This window comes from Artemia franciscana, chromosome 7 (genome assembly GCF_032884065.1).
Source record: "Artemia franciscana chromosome 7, ASM3288406v1, whole genome shotgun sequence".
NCBI classification, from domain to species: Eukaryota; Metazoa; Arthropoda; class Branchiopoda; order Anostraca; family Artemiidae; genus Artemia; species Artemia franciscana.
The window spans coordinates 28327949-28346158 of record NC_088869.1 but is presented as its reverse complement, the minus strand read 5'-3'; the positions used below and the strand labels follow the sequence as shown (position 1 = coordinate 28346158).

The following is an 18210-nucleotide window of genomic DNA, read 5'->3' as shown; positions in this document are numbered from 1 at the left end:
CATGCTGGGCTAGTTAGATTTAGATTTTGGAATCTATTGCCTTGGCTATTTAGATGCTAGTGTATTTGCCAAACTTCGGTTGAATCCAAATATTTTGCTACCCTTATCAAGTGTTACCTAAACTTAGTAAGTTTGTGAACTGGCTAAACTTACTTTGAATAATTACCACTAGTTTATGTCTTGATTAGCGTCAAAAATGCTTGTTCATAAGATATAAATTTTGGCATGAACATTATAGTGAGTTTTCCTACCAGACTAACATATGCGATTTTGTTTTGTTTTCTTTTTTTCCAATATCAGCCCCTTATTAATTGTATATCAGTGGAAATAGAGTGCTCTAGCCAAGCGTAATGAGTCATCGGTATAGAAAGATATTATATATTATTATAAATATTATATATAGAATAATACATACACACTACATCGTCTATATGTTGTAGATAACGCATATAAACATCGGTGTATTGAATAATTCATAGATGGCATGTCCTTTGACTTACTACAATAAAACTCCAAAATATTGCTGGAATTTTTTATGACTTTCTGAATTTTATGCGAAAATATCGGCAAAAACGGATGTTTAGACTACTGTACCACCGATGTAGCGTTGTTCACAAACAGAAAAAAAGATTTGTTTTTTTCGTGTTTTCAAAGTTCATTGCTTAACCAATGGATGTTCATAATTTGCTAAACTGAGGAATAAAGAGGTATGATGATCCAGTTACTTCTCAATTATTAATCTATGGGTTAAATATTGATCAAAACATTATCTCCCCTTCTAAAAACCAACCACACTGTTTTTCTCTTAAAAATTTGTTTCCACAAATTCTTGGGTTAAAAAGTATCATTATACTAAAGAATTTCTATCTTCCCGAAATAGAGCCAACGTCTCTATTTACCATACTATCCCCTTTCTTATAAAGGGGGACTAACCATAGCTCTCCTAAAATGAATATATACTCCCCTTTTTACGAGAATCATATTCATAATCTTCAATAATCTATTTTTGACTTCGTATCCATAATATTTAAAAAACTAGTATACCAAATTATCAATAATACTAACTATAAGTCCTCTTTGGAAGCTATTTCATTCTTAACTTCGAAATGCCCAAAAAAATTTGTTCCTCTCTAAATCACTATCTATAATTTTATCTGTTTTAAAACGCTTTCGAAATGTTGCGATTGTTCTATCTTCTACCTTTTCTTGTAAAACTTGATAACCAACTAGATTTCATTTCTGATGGGTTTTCTGCAAGAATATTCTGAGTGAATGACATTAAGCAAGTAAAACTGTGTTAAATAGGGAAGGTTTGGGTTGGAAAGGTACTAAAATAGAATGCTTGTTGCTTATTTTATGACTAAAAAGTAAAAGGTCTCAATTCAAGTAGTATGGGAATTTTGTCACTCTCTATGATATTCCAGTGCTTAGCTAGCAACAGAAAAGATAAAAAAAAATAAGGACGCATCAGTGCTACCGACGCGAACAGGGATTCTCCTTGTTGCTCAAGCCAGGAGACCGTAAGTCTCCGGTAGAAGGGATAGACCTCCAGTCAATCTGGGTATTTAAAATTGCACTTAAACTTTTTATTTTTGTTCAAATGAGTCTTCTCCCAATCTTCTAGGACCCTTGGTTCTGTATGATCATCCATCGGGGAAAAAAGACAAAGAGTATGCATCTGTGATCTCTTTGATCAAAAGTACAAAAATACAAAATTTTTGCAGATAAGAGCTATGAACTTCTACAGTAGGCTTCTCTGATTGTATTATAGTGTTAGGGAGAGGGGCAGATGCCTCGATGGCTGCATTTTTAAAGCGAAAACATCCTAACTCTAAATGAGCCTTCAGATAAACTAATGAAAAAGAAAATTTCTGACAGAAGCAAAGAGCGAAGTTGAAACGTTAAACGAACAACAGTTATTGTTTCAAAGTCTATCTAGATTATAACAATAAAACTAGAACAAATAAACCAACTAATTATATTCCCTACGTTTGTATGACTATAGAAAACTAGCGCTTTACTGAAAACACAAAAGCCATTAATAAATAAAAGAATACTTATTTAGGAGTCAAAAGTGAGTACGTAGGTTAGATCTGAGAAAACCGGTTTCATAGCCAAAAGAACAAGTGACAGAGTAGATGAGAAATATATAATTTGAATGTTTACACATTAGTGGTAGGGGTTAAGTATTTAGACAGCGTGATATTAGAAAACAATTCTTACTTCATAATATGCAGAATATTGTAGCTAACACATTTTGCATGCAGACCCGCCATAATTTACCCCCCCCCCCCCGAATATACAAATATACACCCCATATTATATATTTCCTCTCTGATCAGTCACTTGTCTAAGTGGCTGTGAGAGCGGTTTTTGTCATATCTACCCTAAGCGTAATTCTTGAGTGTGTTTCGTTTAATTAACAAGCACCAACTAATCTATAAAGCCTTTATAACGTTACACCAGCCACGATGTCAGTAAATAATAAAATTATATTAAAACATAAGCATAAAAATAATATTTTTTTAATAACCGCCAAGGCATTGATAAACATATATAAATAATGGATTGATATATCAGGTAATATTTTGGTCTTACCAGCCAGAATACCAATAGTGAGCAATATATAATTTTAAATTGCAAAAAATACGCTTTAGTATTACTCAAAATGAAGATCAACTAAGCCATAATGTGAACTCTGGGAATCTGGTTATCATCGTTGCAGCGGTAACTGCAACCTAGTAAAGAGCGAACAACAGCCCATAGAAACCAAAAGTTAAAAAATGTGTCTAGACAAAAACTGCCTAGCAAAAAATTTCCCATCTGACACTGATTGGTAACTAAGTGGTAACTAAGCGGTAACTAGTGGTAACTAATGGTAACTAAGCGAACAACAGCCCATAGAAACCAAAAGTTAAAAAATGCGTTTAGAAAAAACCACCTAGTAAAAAAAATTCCCATCTGACGCTGAATGGTAACTGAATAGTAACTGCCAAGAATGGTAACTAATATTTCGGTTCCTCTTAAAAGTAAAAGCTTATTGCGAAAAGAAATTTACAGTGATTTCAAATAAAAAAACGTGAAACCCCACGAAAACGGCGTCAGATCAAAGTATCATTGAAATCAGCATAGTTGACAACCCTGAACCGGGAAATTACAGCCCCCCACCCAGAACAGCAAGGAAAGTCACTTTTTCGCATTGATAGCACTGATCTGTCTTCCGTTTTTTTTTCGGGGCTAGTGGTTTACCAAAACATCATAGAGAGATTTTTAATGGCTCATTCAAAAGCTATTTGTTATACCTACGTACTTTTTATAAATTACATCATCTGAAAGTGCCACATGGCACTAAAAATGGGGTGGTGATGGCACCATTTCTCACATGGTACCATTTCTCAAGGGGTGGTGATAGTGGGCAACCAAAATATCGTAGACAGATGTTTAACAGCTCATATAAAAGCCATTTCTCATATCTACAAATTTTCCTATAGATTCCGTAATCTGCAAGTGGCAAATGGTACTAAAAGTGGCGCAATTGGTGTCATGTCTGAAGTCGAAAATCTGGGGCTAGTGGGTTACCAGAACTTCTTAGAGAAATTTTCAATTGCTTTTGAAAGCTATTGCTCATATCTACGACTTTTTATCAGTTCTATCATCTGCAAGTGTAATAGCGCACTAAAATCAGCACTTTTGGTGCCACTTCTTAACTTGAAAAGCTTGAAAGTATAAAACGGTACCATTATGAAAATTATAGTCCAAAACCCTTCACTGGATATTTAAAAGAGCCTCTATTGTATACTCCCCTCCCAACTAACTCAATCATAACTATTCCATTAACCATTAGCCAATGACTATTCCTTGACATACCTCCTCCTCCCTCCTGTTTGCAAACGTTCGGCTTCACCAAATATAGTTTAATACTCTCACTCTTTACAACAGAAACTTCAATTAACTCAGTGTTTTATGATAGCCAATTACAAATGTATTTTCTGAATAAAGTCCAATAACTGTGCTTTTGGTGATGACATGGCTATCCGTAGTCCCAGGGAAAAGGGCTGTAAGTTACACAGGTACCTATATATTATACCGTCAACACTTAAGAAGTGTAGTTAGGTTAATTCTAACGAAATACACCTAAGTATGATTAAAATCTAATGTTTAGAAACAAATTTGGGCTATATATTTGCATATTAGGGGGGACAAGGATAGAGTATAGCGTGTCTGCGTGGAAGGTGTGTTAAGTACAATTATTCCACATATTATCAAACAAGAACTGTTTTCTAACTTCACACTGTCCAAATACTTTACCCCCAACACCCTCTAAAGTGCAAATATATAGCCCAAATTACATATTTCCCATCTATTCTGTTACTTACTTTTTTCTTGTCACACACTAAGCTGAAAGAAAATAGCGAAAGAAACCAGTTTAAAAGTGAATCAATGGATGAATAACATGAGTATTGGCGGTATAATACATAAGTACCATTACACAATTATGATCCTATAAAAAAACCATTTGATTGTAATTCGATTATCAGCCGCCGCAGTTCAGTTTCTAGCGCGTAATCAGAATGACATGGTTTCAAATCCTTAATCGGGAATATTTTTTCAATTATGGTTTTGTTCCTTATATACGATCATTTTTCTGCTAATTAACAATTTTTGTGATTTTTTTTGTGAACTGTTAATGTTCCATGCACTATTTTTGGAACAAAAGATGCTCTGAACCCCAACCCCCTGCAACTTAGGGGTCGCTGGAACTACTCAAAGTTGTATCATAAAAGAAGGATTACTTATTATTATATTTATTTATTCATATTATTTACTTTTTATGCTATTTGATAGAGATAATAAAAATATTTTAATGTATATAGAGAAATTATAGCACTATAAACCTATTTGCATTTTTTTTTCTGTGATACTATTCTAGTTGTCAGGTTACTTTCCAACTTATTTTTGCTTGTTGCTATTCCACACCTGTATGTCTAAAGTATTCTGGTGTTTATCAGGAGGAGGGGGGATGTTTAGTAAAATAAGATAGACGTACCAAGATTTTCCTTAGGTTTTGAAAACCTTAAAAATCTCATTAGAAAAATAGCTCCTATTTCCTAATTGTCAAGGTTGACCACCTTCAAAATCGTGTAGACCATTTTGTGTAGCATGGATTTCTCGGTATTATTTGAAAAACGATCAGAAATTAAATAAAAAAAAAGTTTTTTTCAACTGAAAGTAAAAAGTGACATTAAAACTTAAAACGAACAGAAATTACTCCTATACGAGGGGAATGCTCTCTCCCCCCCAAAAAAATATCATTTTAGTGTTGCTTCTACATTAAATTTAAAAAACCTGCAAAGATTAATTTAAAAAATAAAGTAACATATATCAATAAAACTAGTACAAATAAACCGACTAATTGTACTTCCCAATGTTTGTAGGATTATAGAAAACTCGTGTTTTACTGAAAACACAAAAACCAAGTATAAATTTGGCGGTTAATCATATTTTTTTTGGCATAGTAGGAAAAATAACGTTGGTTGAGATTTACCTTAGTCAGCCTTAACAAAATGACGGGTTCTCCAAACAATCACATAGAAAGCACAAAACCATGATAGAAAAAAAAGTCCCCAATAAGGACTTGAACCCTTGACATTCTGATTAAAAGTGTAAATCATTCTGCGAGCCTCAACGTTGGCTGACCATATTAATGACAAAGTGTTCATAGCGAATTCTCCCAAGAGACTAGTTAACATTGAAATCTATTAAATCTAACAGATGGTAGAATTTGTAAGAAAAAAGAAGAAAAAAAAACATGTAGATATGAGCAATAGCTTTTAAATGAGACATTAAACATAGCTCTACGATAGTGTGGTACCTGCTAGCCCTGCTGATGTTGCAGTAGCCTACTGGTGAGCATACGATTTACGAAATTTACTAAGGGGGTCTGGAGGGGGCCTATACAGGAATTTTTTTTTATGAATCTCAATTTTTTATGAATCAATGGTTTTGGATCATAATTATTACAATGGTACCGTTTTATATTTTTAAGCTTTTCGACTTAAGAAGTAGCACCGGAAATGCCATTCTTAATGCTATATGGAACTTACGGATGGTAGAATTGATAAAAAAAGAACACCTAGATATGACCATTAGGTTTCAAATGAGCCATTAAACATCTGTCTAAGAAGTTCTGGTAGCCCACTAGCCCCTGATTTTCTAATTGAGACACGGTACCAAAAGTGTCATTTTTCGTACCATTCGGCACCTACAGAAGGTTTAATTTATTGAAAATATGTAGATATGAGCGATAGCTTTTATCTGACCTATTAAACATCTGCTGTAATGTTCTGGTAGCCTGCTAGCCCCACCCCGTGAGAAATGCCACAGAAAGTGTCAATTTTAATGCCATGTGACACTTGCAGATTGTTGAATCTATAAAAATCGTAAATATTAGAAATGGTTTAAAATAAGCCATTAAACATCTCTCTCTGATGTTCTGATAGCTCATTAGCCCTGGAAAAAAGGAATAAAAAAAGACAAAAAAAAGGAGACCGATCAGTTCTACCCATGTAAAAAATGATTTTCCTTGTTATTTGAGGCGGTGGACTGTATTTATCTTATACAAGGGTTCGACCATGCTGATTCCAATTGGTGCACTTTTTATCTCGATTTGGCACCATTTTTCAGGGGTTTCAGGCTCTTTTTCAAAATCACCACAAATTCGTTTTCGCAAAAAGTTTCTACTTTTAAAATTAACCGCAATAATAGTTAAAATTCCTGAATCAGTGTAAGATGGGTTTTTTTTTTTAAGCAGTTTTTTTCAAAACGTGTTTTTACAACTTTTGGTTAGTATGGGCTGTTGTTCACTCTTTACTAAGTTGCAGCTACTGCCACAACCATGATACAGAATAAGTTCTAAAGAAAAGAAATGGAGCTAGAAATTGATGTATAATCCTCTTTGATTTCTGGGATTACCTCTGATCTACACCGTTATTATGAGAGTAAAGAGTAACATCAAACCCGAAACGAGCAGAATTCATTTTGTATAGGAGGAAACTTCCCCTATTTTATCCCCATCTCCCCGCATTGCCATAGAAGCTTCGAAGGGTGCTCATTTGATCAGAAATCAAAAATTCTAGTCCTTCTCTTAAAATTCAAGAACCTATTTTGATATCTCGTCCTTCTGTTGCCCCTTAGGACACCTGATTCACATGTTGAGGCATCCATTTTATACTTTCTCTGTAACTGCTCAATTTTGCGCATTGGGGAATTATTCGTGGGGGAATTTCCTGGGTTTGAAGACGCCGGCCCTCTTCTAAATAAATAAACACTGCGCAATCATTTCCTTCAGTCGAAAACACGATTGAACATACAAAAAAAATCAAAAAACTTATTGAGAATTTAGTCTTTTACAATATTTATAATAAACATAAATAACCTAACAGCCACAAGAACCGAGATATGTGCAAAAAACGTGCAAAATGCCTAGTTCAGTATCTCCTTAATATGCCCTGAAAGTTTCTGGACTCTTCCGGCGATACTGAAGATTTACCCTTTTGACAACCTTATATGCACATAGTGTATTTTGATTAAGTTCAATTTTCCACTTAATGTGTCCTGGCAGTCTTAACTCAATACCCCTAGCTGTTCCTTAATTATCGTAGATATGCCCTAAGGGCAATGGGAATACACCTAGTCTCTTTTAATTTAGTTCAATATCCTCAAAAACATACTCTGAAGGTCCCACATAATATCCTAAGCTTTTATTTGAGTATCGCATAGACACTCTTTGGACAATCTGGATACATGTAATTGTTTTTATTTAGTTTTATATCCCCCTCAACCTCCCTTAAGATTTTCAACTTATTTCAATAGCTTTTTCTATTTCTGAGTTATTACATCTGTGCTCTTTTGACAGTCTGGATGTACTTAAAATCTTTTGATGTAGTTTAGTAAAAATAGTAGTAATAGTAGTTACTGTTACTGTAGTAGCAGTAATAGTTGTAGTAGTAGTAGTAGAAGTAGTAGTAACAGTAGCAGTAGTAGGAGAAGTAGAAGCAGTACTAGAAGTAGAAGTAGTATTCGTATTAGTAGTGGCAGCTGCAGTAGTAATACTGGTAGTAGTAGTAGTAGTAGAGCTAGTAGCAGCAGCAGTATTAGTAGCATTAGTCGAAGTAGTAGTGGTAGTAGTGGTAGCAGTAGTAGTAGTAGTGGCAGTAGTAGTAGTCGCATTTAGACACAGTCGCAGTTCCAAGTTTTCGCAGCATCAGTCACAAGGAGTAGCAGTCGCAAGTAGTCAAAGTCATTGAGTCAAGTATTTGCTGTCAGAGTCACAAGTATTCTTAGACGCAGTCATAAACAGCTGCAGGCGCAAGCATTTACTGCAGTCAAAGTTGCACACAGTCATCATCGCAGCTCCAAGTAGTCGCAGTCACAAGCAGTTGGCAACAACTGCTACGAAAAATAGTTGGTAGTATTAGTAGTAGTAGCAGTACTGGTAGTAGCATAAATAGTAGTTGCAGTATTCGGAGTAGTAGTACAAATAGGCTAACTTTAGTAGCTGCAGAAGCCCTGAAAGATTCAATTGAATTGTCTCAGCCTTCTCTGAGATATTGCTGATACGCCTTTTTTGCATCCTGCATGCATGAAGCACGCTTTTATTTTGTTCAACATACACCCCAGTAACCCCTGAAAGTTTGACCTTAATCCTCTTGCCATTCCAGGTATATTAGAGATACTTCCTTTTAACATTAGAATTTAATTAAACATCCTCTTCAACATGCACTGAATGTTTCAAGTAATTGCCTTTATCCGTTCCTAGCGTACTGCAAATACATCCTTATAACAAACGTGATGGACATAGTGTCTTTTGTGTTGGATTAACATTCACAATATTATGCTTCGAAAGTTCCAATGCAGTACCACAAGCTGTTACTGGGATATTGGATATAAGCCCTTTTAATAATCTGGATACATGTAATAACTTTTGATTTAGTGTTACACCAACCTTTAACTTTCCAAGACTAAGTCACTAAGGCTAGGAATAAGTGAAGATGAAAATGTGACATTGGGTAACGAAAAGACTGATCAGGTTGGGAGCTTCACTTACCTTGGTAGTATTATTAGTGAAGACGGTGGGAGCAGTGAAGATGTTAAAAGCAGAATAGCTAAGGCTCACGGTGTTTTTTCACAGTTAAAAAAGGTTCGCTCCGAAAAGCAGATGAAAATTTACTAGATGTTTTCCAGAGAAATTGCCTACGGATTATTCTGGGTACCCGGCTGACTGATCGTATTTCAAACAGTAGGTTGTACGAAAAATGTGGTTCAATCCCGCTTTCTAGGGCTATAACGAAAGAAAATTTGAGATGGCAAGGCCACGTTCTGCGGATGAAGGGTGACAGATTGCCGAATATTGTCCTTTTTGGCCAACCGTCTGGGGCTACACAGAAAGCTGGTCGTCCTTGTCTGGGTTAGGAGGATTTCATAGCTAAAGATTTAAAGGAAATGGGAACTTCCTGGGAGGGTGTAAAGAGGGAGGCCTTCAACAGATTAGGTTGGAGGAGGAGCCTGCGTAACTGTGTTGGCCTCAGGCGGCTTGGTGCTGCAGTGAGTTATTAGTAGAAGTAGTAGTATTAGTATATAACTTAATACCCTTTCCTATTCCTAAACATTGTATCTATGCCATTTTTACAACCTGGATACACTAAAATACTTCTAATTCAGGTCAATATTAATAGCAGTAGTAGTGTAGAAGTAATAATACTAGTAGCTCCGAAACCTTCAATTTAATAACCTCAGTCGTGCTTAAGATATTGCTGACACGTTTCTTCGATAACCATCATGCACAAAGTGCCTTTTGATGTAGTTTAATACCAACATAAGCTTCCCCTGATAGTGTTTGCCTTAAACTCTATTCCAGTTCCAAAATATCCTATATACGCTCTTTTGATAATCACAATGCACTGGATGATTATTTTGATCTAGTTCAATAGTGTCAGTAGAATTAGCAGCCAGCAGGAGCATTAGCAAAAGTGGTAGTAATATAAGTAACCCTGAAATATTTAGCGCAATTCCCTAAGGTTGGATATTGGATATTAGGGGTAAATTAGCTTGGATATTGCTAATATACCCCTTTGGTAACCCGCAAGTGCATGGTATGTTTAGATTGAGTTTGACTTCCTCCTCAAAATTCCCTAAAATATTCAACTTAATACGCTAAGCCGTTCTCGAGATATTACGGACTTTTCGTTTCAACAACCTAACCTACATGCCCATAGGATGTTTTGATGCAGTTCAACACTACCCCGACCATTCCTTGAAAGTTTTACCTTAATATACTTATCATAAGCAACAGCAATAGTCATAGTAGTAGTAACAGTAGCGGTAGGTGCACTGGGAATACTAGTAGAGGCAGCAGCAGTAGTATTAGCAAAAGTATCAATAGTACTACTCACATACAGTATTTTCGGCTAGTTCAATATCCCCTCGACATACCCTGATAGTTTCAACTGAATACCGTTAGTCTTATTAACAGTAATACTTGTAGTAGTAGCAATAGTAGTACCGCCAGTAGTAGTAGTAGTAGTAATAGTACTATAATTCCTTGTCAAAATACAACAAATATTTCTTTAATTACCAGTTTTCTTGCTGTTTAAGCAATTTAATGTAAACTTTTCCATGCATTAAAATCTTCAATTTTTCCGCATAAGTTTAACAAGCGTGACTAGGTCATTACAATACTGAGGTATATAAAAACGGTATCTTTCCATGGAGGAATTTATCATGAGGGAAGAGAATTTCCATGAAGGGGGCGCAGGATTTTCTAGTGTTAATAAAAAAACAATGATAAAAAAGTTTTTTCAACTGGAAGTAAGGAGCAGCATTTAAACTCAAAACGAACAGAAAATATTTTGGAATAAGGGGGTTCGCCTCTTCCACAATACCTTGCTATTTAAGCCAAAGTATTTTTAGTAATTTCAACTATTTATTCTACGGCCTTTGTGATTCAGGGGTCATTCTTAAAGAACAGGGATGAAATTCAAGCTTTAGTGTAAAGAGCAAGGTATTGACGAGGGGTGAAAACCCCATCATATGCGTAATAGAAGTATACAAATATAGAAGTTCGTTACGCTAGTTAATTCGTAAGTTACGTATATCTATTACTAATAAAAACGCTCGTAAGAAAATAAAAAGTTTTAGTTTTCTTTTTCAGTAACCAAAAACCGGAGGGAAACTAGGCCTTCTCCCCCACCCCTTTTTCAAAATCGTCATATCAAAACTATGAGAAAGCCATTTGGCAAAAACAAATATTAATATGCAAATTTCGTTTTAAACATTCATGTGCAGTGAGCCAAAACCTAAACATGTATTAATTCAAAAAACGTTCAGAAATTAAATAAGAAAACAAGTTTGTTTTAACTGCAAGTAAGGAGCGACATTAAAACGTAAAACAAACAGAAATTATTCCGTATATGAAAGAGGTTGTCCCCTCCTCAACACCTCGCTCTTTACACTAAAGTTTTTTTTATTGTTTTAAAAAGTAGAGCTTTGAGAAAGAGTCAAACTTTATTACACAATAGTGAAGATACAATAAATATGACTCCGAGAATGATATGACCCCCAGAGCCCTGGGACAAGGGCCATAAATTTTGAAAATTGCACATTATCTAAAAAAGCTTTATAATGGAAAAAGGGGAATATATGATCCTTGGTTTCCCCTTAGTTCGAAATATTATATATATATATATATATATATATATATATATATATATATATACCTGTTAGACAAGAAAATCAGACATTTTGTTGGGAATGGGGGAGGGGGTAGGGGACCCAGAAATAATCATGAAACTTTTTGTTCCTGAATAGTTGCACTTTGAGCAAGCTCTTATGGATCGTTCGCCAATCCAAGATTCCCTGTATTTCTCAAAAGTATACCCTGGAAGCGAAAACGGACCCATGTAATCAGAAGACACTATATACACCGCTTTTTGACATTATCTACAATACATTGGGAACAGTTTACGGTATTGAGTTAAAACTTTAACTCATCAGTATTAATGAGAGGGTCTCTGAAGGGAGTATTTGAGAGGGTCTCTGAAATGACATTCGGGCCTTTGGAAGGCTTGGGGACTTAGCCCTACCCCGATCGTGGTGCTTTCTGTTCGTTTTGATTTTGTCTTCACTGTAATTTTGTTTAATCTTGGTCTCATCTGTTCGCTGACAGTAATTTCTGTTTGTTTCAATTCGAATGATTATATGACTTTATTTCTGCTCGCATTTGGTTTAATATAGCTCTTAAATTTCTTTGAAATTTCTTTTTGGGCCCATTTTTAACTAATAGCAAGTAAAAGCATATAAACTCATTGTCTTATTGAGTTCAATTATAATATATTAAATATTATAGTCGCAGGTATTATCCGAGTTACAGCCTGAACATTAAATTTGACTTTTTCTTACCTTTCTAACCTCGCTCTTAAACAGTGCTGGAAATCCAACAAAACCTCCAATGCTTCCAGCTAGAAGTATTGCTATACCTAGTACTAGACTTGTAATCCCACCACTTTTTAATGTGCAACAACCCATGATCTTATACTCATCGAAATTGTAGATGACCTAAAAAGGAGTATACTTGAATTAAAGAATTGATGCACAAAGGACTACTCTTAACAATGATTAAGCGTGGTTACTCACTCTTAGTAGTAGTTACACTCTCAATAACGCTCTCTCCTAGCCATTTAACCACCTTATCCTCCCCAATTTTATCTACCTCAAATTTTTTCTTGATGAATTTAGTTCAAGTTCAGGTTCAATTTCTTTATTATTCTTTAACTATACATACTCAAACTATTCACATAACATCCCCAGCAGGGAGACTGGTTTGAAAGCTGGGCGACAATACAGTAAAAACAAACAAACCCAGAAGAAACGGATGTCATCACACTTTTCACTCTATCCCACGCCAAGAAAATAAATGCAGAAAAATATTTATTAAAAATATTCTCAATATTTATCCGATAGCTGAAGGGTCGGGAGCTACTCACAAATTAATATTTACTAATTAGCAGAGCTTTGATTTTAGTTTTTAATGTTAATGGCGATAGACTCAGATCAAAAAAAGATTCATATGTGTTCCAATAATTTGTAAGAACATTTTTAGGCGAAAATCTAGACCGTTCGGAGACAATGAAAGGCACAGGAAGCTTACTTAAAGGACAACGAGTATTATATGGTCGGACTGAGGGAGGGCCTGGAAAAAATAATTTAAAACAATCTGGTTGCATATCCTTTAGATAACGGACACGCATCTTAAGGATTCTCATTGCTTTATTTTGTAATTTCACAATAGGAGAAATGTGTGACTGAAACGTACTCAAATAAATAATGGAACAATAATTGATATACGAATGAGCAAGAGAAAAATAGATTGATTTTAAAGCATAAAAAGGAAGGAAAAATTTAAGACGATTACACCTACGTTCCTTCCTAACTTAAGCCTTAGGCTAGCGATATGAGCTTTCCAGCTTAAATTCTGGTCAACAATGACTCCAAGATACTGAGTTGTCTGCACTCGATTTATTTTTATTACTCGACCTCCAAATGTGACTTCAACCTCTTGTAACGCTGGTACTGCAGTAGTTCTTGAAAGAACCATTAAAAGAGTCTTTGAAGTGTTGACAACTAATTTCTTACAATGGAACCAGTGAAGCATCTTTTTCAGTGATAATTCAAGATTTGATTTTTGAGATTGATGATCTATGTCGCAGGTAGAGCTGGCCGTATCATCAGCAAACAGTAAACGGAGATCCATATCAGTCCTATGGCAGGTTAGGCTTAGAGGGAGATCATTTACATAGATAAGAAATAACAGTGGTCCAAGTATGGACCCCTGAGGAACCCCCACACCATTAGATAGATTTTGCTTACCTGAAATGTAGCCATTTGCATCCAATATTTGTTTTCTGTCCTTCAGGTATGATTCAATTTGGCGACTCGCTTGTCCTCTAACATCGCAATTATGTAGCTTAGATACTAGAATTTTATGAGAAATAGTGTCGAAAGCTTTTTTTATGTCAAAAAATATTGTTGCAGGTAGCAGGCCTTTATCCATAGCATCATTCAAAAACCGGGTTAGCTTTAATATTGTATGTTCTGTAGAGTATGAAGACCTGAATCCAAATTGAAATGGGCTGAAAAAATTTGTTTTCTTCAAAAAACTGTTCAACCTGTTATAAATACACTTTTCAATAACTTTGCTAAAAGCGGACAAAATGGAAATAGGTCGATAATTGGATGGACCTTGCTTGTTTCCTCCTTTATGTATGGGAATAACTCGCGCAGTTTTCATCACTTCAGGGAAAGATCCGTGCTTGAAGCCTAGATTGACCAGATGAACCAGCACTTGAGCATAGCATCCAATGGTTTGTTTCAGTAGATAAGTAGATGAGCAATTTGTTCCTTCAGAATATCCGTTCTTCATGATTTTTACCAGATTCTTCAGTTCTACTTCAGTCACGGGAGAGAGAAATATGGAAGAATCGACGGGGCGAGGAAGAAAGTCACCAAATCCAGATTCCACATCCAAGCAGTCATTTAAATTACTGTTTACGGTGGCCTCTCCAATCCTAGCAAAGTACTGGTTCATTTCCTCGGCTACCTTTTGCTTACCATTCACTGTTGATCCATCCGATACATTCATTGAGTCGGGAAGCCCTTGACTTTTGCTTTTGTTAAGAAACTCGTTAATTATTGTCCAGGTCATTTTTGGAGATCCTTCAGCTTCGAGTAATAGTTTCTCAAAATGAATTTTCTTCGCCCATCTTATTAGTCTTGTAAGACGGTTTTATAAGATTTGAATGTAGTTTCATTATTTGATGTGGGAGAATTTATGTATTCAGCGTAAAGTCGATTTTTTCCTCAATACTCTTAAGCAAGCCTCTTGTTATCCATGGCTTTACAGGCACCTCGTACTTTTTACACCTTTTCTTCACAAGAGGGCAAGTTTCATTTAAAGCATTCTGAAATGTTTCAGTAAACGACCTGGATACAAATTCAACGTCATCTGACTCCAAGCATTGCAACCAATCAGTACAAAGTAACTTGGCATTTAATAGCTTAACTGAACCTTGACCCATCCTTCTAGATTTTTTCATTTGACCCTTTTCACCGGAATACCGGAGAAACTCGCTCATGAGAATAAAATGATCAGACACATCCGTAAATATTACGTCACATAACCCAACAGGGAAATTTGAGAGTTGATTATTAATAATAGATGCATTTTGATTTGTAACCCGAGTTGGAATCCAGAAGGATGGAACAAAGCCAGCAGCCAATGATGTATTAAGGAAGTCTGTAGCCAGAGTACTCGAAGGCGCAGAAGTACTTGAGTCATGGCTTACTGAAGAAGTCTCGATGTTAAAGTCTCCCATGAGAATGATTTTTCTTTTCTTGGAACTGACCATCTTAGCAAATTCTTCAAATATATCCAAATATTTCTTGGAGCTAGAACTAGGATGGTGGTAGAACAAGCATAAAAGTACCTTTCTCAGATGCTATGTTGACTTCGATAACCAGAAATTCGAACAGCATTTCCTCATATAAACTTCACTGACACAAAACAATAAACTTCACAAAACAATAAACTTCACTCGTCCAATGCAATTAACTGAAGATACTAAAACAAAGGGACACTAATTAAACACGAGACCAAGAAGATGCAGTAGAAATTTTTACTTCAAAGGCTAGCACCAGCTTCTGATTGGGTCTTTTGGTCATCAAAGGCTAACTCAAGCTCAGAAATTTTATGGTCTCGCAACACAGCCTCATCCTTTAGAATTTTAATTTCTGCCGAAGTTGAGTGTAGCTTTGTAGAAACTTGAGCTTGTGCCGTTGGGATTTTGTCCAACTTCTCATTGATCAGCATCTTGAATTGCTCAAAGGACGACTGGGTCACTACTGACATTGTAAATTTCAGCTATAATCCGCGAAGAATGAACAGTATTAGTCTTCCATTATTCTCTTCCGTACACAAAATAACAAGCACTTTTTCTTGAATATGGGCACATAGAAGTGGCAATCACCGTTGGAAGGTGGCCCAGTGGAACGGGAATTGCGGGACACGGTACACCTTTATAATTATATTCCAATGCCACTGAATTAAACCGAAAGTTTGTTTCCATTTTCACAAATGGAAATAAATATTGTGTGGTTCCAGTGTTGACGCTTGCGACGGGAGAACTGCCCCTCTCCTGCTTGCAAATTAGGGTTACATTAATGTCTTATTATGCCGCTTTACGTCTACACTCTTTGAATGCTCAAAGATAATAATATTTTTTAATCTCTTACTGAACTCAATGTCACTAGTTGCGCAATCCAATTAGATTCAGAGTTAAATCCAGTTTATGTCCTCACAGTTCAAAGACCAAATCAATACTGAAAAATATTGATTTGAATTCTTTCAATACTGAAAGAATCAATAGATATATTATTATCAAAAATATTCCTGTAATTCCTGTTTATAGCCCTATCAACCCATATATCTGCTCACCAGGCTGATGGTATGGTTTAATGGATGGAATGGTTTCACTACCAGTTAACTTCATTCCCTTCTACTTAGATTTCAGGTTCTCGGTGCAGGCTTTTTGATGTATCGTTTTTAATTTGTTTCTAATCTCGCATTCCTCAGGTGAAAAATCCGGAGTCACAAACACTCGTTCCGGTCCAAAGACTCTCCCGTTACGCAAAACAACAACCCTTTGATACGCATTTTAAAAACGGTATACTCTTAACAATGATTTACTGCCTAGATTTCATAATGGCAGCCTTAATAGAAATTTTCTTCCAAATCGCTCTCAGTTGTAAAATTAGGAGATGCGTTGACTGGATTTCATAATGTCAGCCTGGATACATTTTGTCCAAATTGCTATTCATCATGTTAGTAATTAAAATTACTACGATTTAACCTCCTGGCAAAAATAAAGCAATTTATTACAGAAACACACGTAGGAAGGAAGCTTTATACCAGTCCCCTCTCCCTAGCCTTTGAGGTACGATTTTTTTTTGGGTTTGGTTACCCCTATACTGTCTTCACTTTCGTGTACTTTTGAACTTTGCCCCTACCCTCCAAAATGAAACCATCGCTCAAAATAAATTGTTGTGTCAATTCCAGCAATATTATAATTTTCTCCACTCTCAATGGTCTTGGTCAGGTCGGGAAAGGTAATATTCAGTAGTTTTACTTTTTGGAGGAATTGTTAATTTTCAAGGAATAAATAACATAAATATATTAAGAGTGTACTTATATTGTGAAGTACGTGACAGTTTCAGTGAAGTTGAAATGTTGGATAGTTGAGAAATTGTCAACATTTAAGAAACAAAACGAACTAATCTGTTTTTGTGTGTTAGGGGTGGGGGATTTAAAGACTTAAAACTGCCTGACTTAAACCTATAATTGGTTAGTTTTTTACTAAAGATGTAGGATTCCACTTAAATAATCATCATAATATGCAAGAAGTGTCGTACAAGTACAAAATTGGTGCACAAACTCCAAGGATCCAATCAGACACATACGCCTTTTAGGGGAGTGGATTTAAATTAATCAAAAGAATAAAAGAATAATTTTATTATTTAAATGAATAAATAGGATATATATGAGAATTTCAGGAAATAATGATTAAAATAAATCTCAGATTTGCAAAAGGTCAAGTCAAGAGAGCTAGAATCCTATGCCTACGTACCTGTACTTAACAATTCTTTCAAGCAAAAGGAATAAGTGAATATCTTTCAAGAGTATTTTGCGGTTATGGTCGAACAGCTGAAGAAAAACTAACTTCTGAGGTCGTCTTATTTTTATTATGCACAAATAAATCTCTTATCAAAGTACTATTAATAGAAACGGTTAATCAATTTCAAAGTCGAACAGTTACTGACAGATTAAAAAATCGAAGTGTAAACAAAGAAAGATGAACAAAATATATGACTTAACATTTTTTCACCTTAATCTTGCTGATATGTTATAGCTGCAATCAACTCTTGGAATAAAGCCATGAGGATTTTTTTTTATCGTGTTTTAGATTTCAGATTCTGATTGGCCATGTAAAAAATCGAGTCACAATTGAAAAATAATGCAGTTTGTACCTAATCGTTGGTGTTTTTATTTTATGTTTTTGCGTCTGACAGTAAAAACTTTTACTTCCAAATCTAAGGATATTC

General features: G+C 35.3%; 1 protein-coding gene across 1 annotated transcript in view; it reads right to left on the bottom strand.

The window, feature by feature from the left end:
- The window catches only part of LOC136029122 (lysosome membrane protein 2-like), an 80520-nt gene extending 62672 nt beyond the window's left edge, over positions 1 to 17848 (bottom strand). Inside the window, exons 1-2 of the mRNA XM_065707199.1 lie at positions 17736 to 17848; positions 12457 to 12612 (exon numbers count right to left, since the gene is read on the bottom strand). Of these exons, the coding sequence (XP_065563271.1) occupies positions 12457 to 12582 (126 nt within the window). The 5' untranslated portion in view covers positions 12583 to 12612; positions 17736 to 17848. The remainder of the gene's footprint in view (positions 1 to 12456; positions 12613 to 17735) is intronic.
- Between the last annotated feature and the right edge of the window lie 362 nt (positions 17849 to 18210).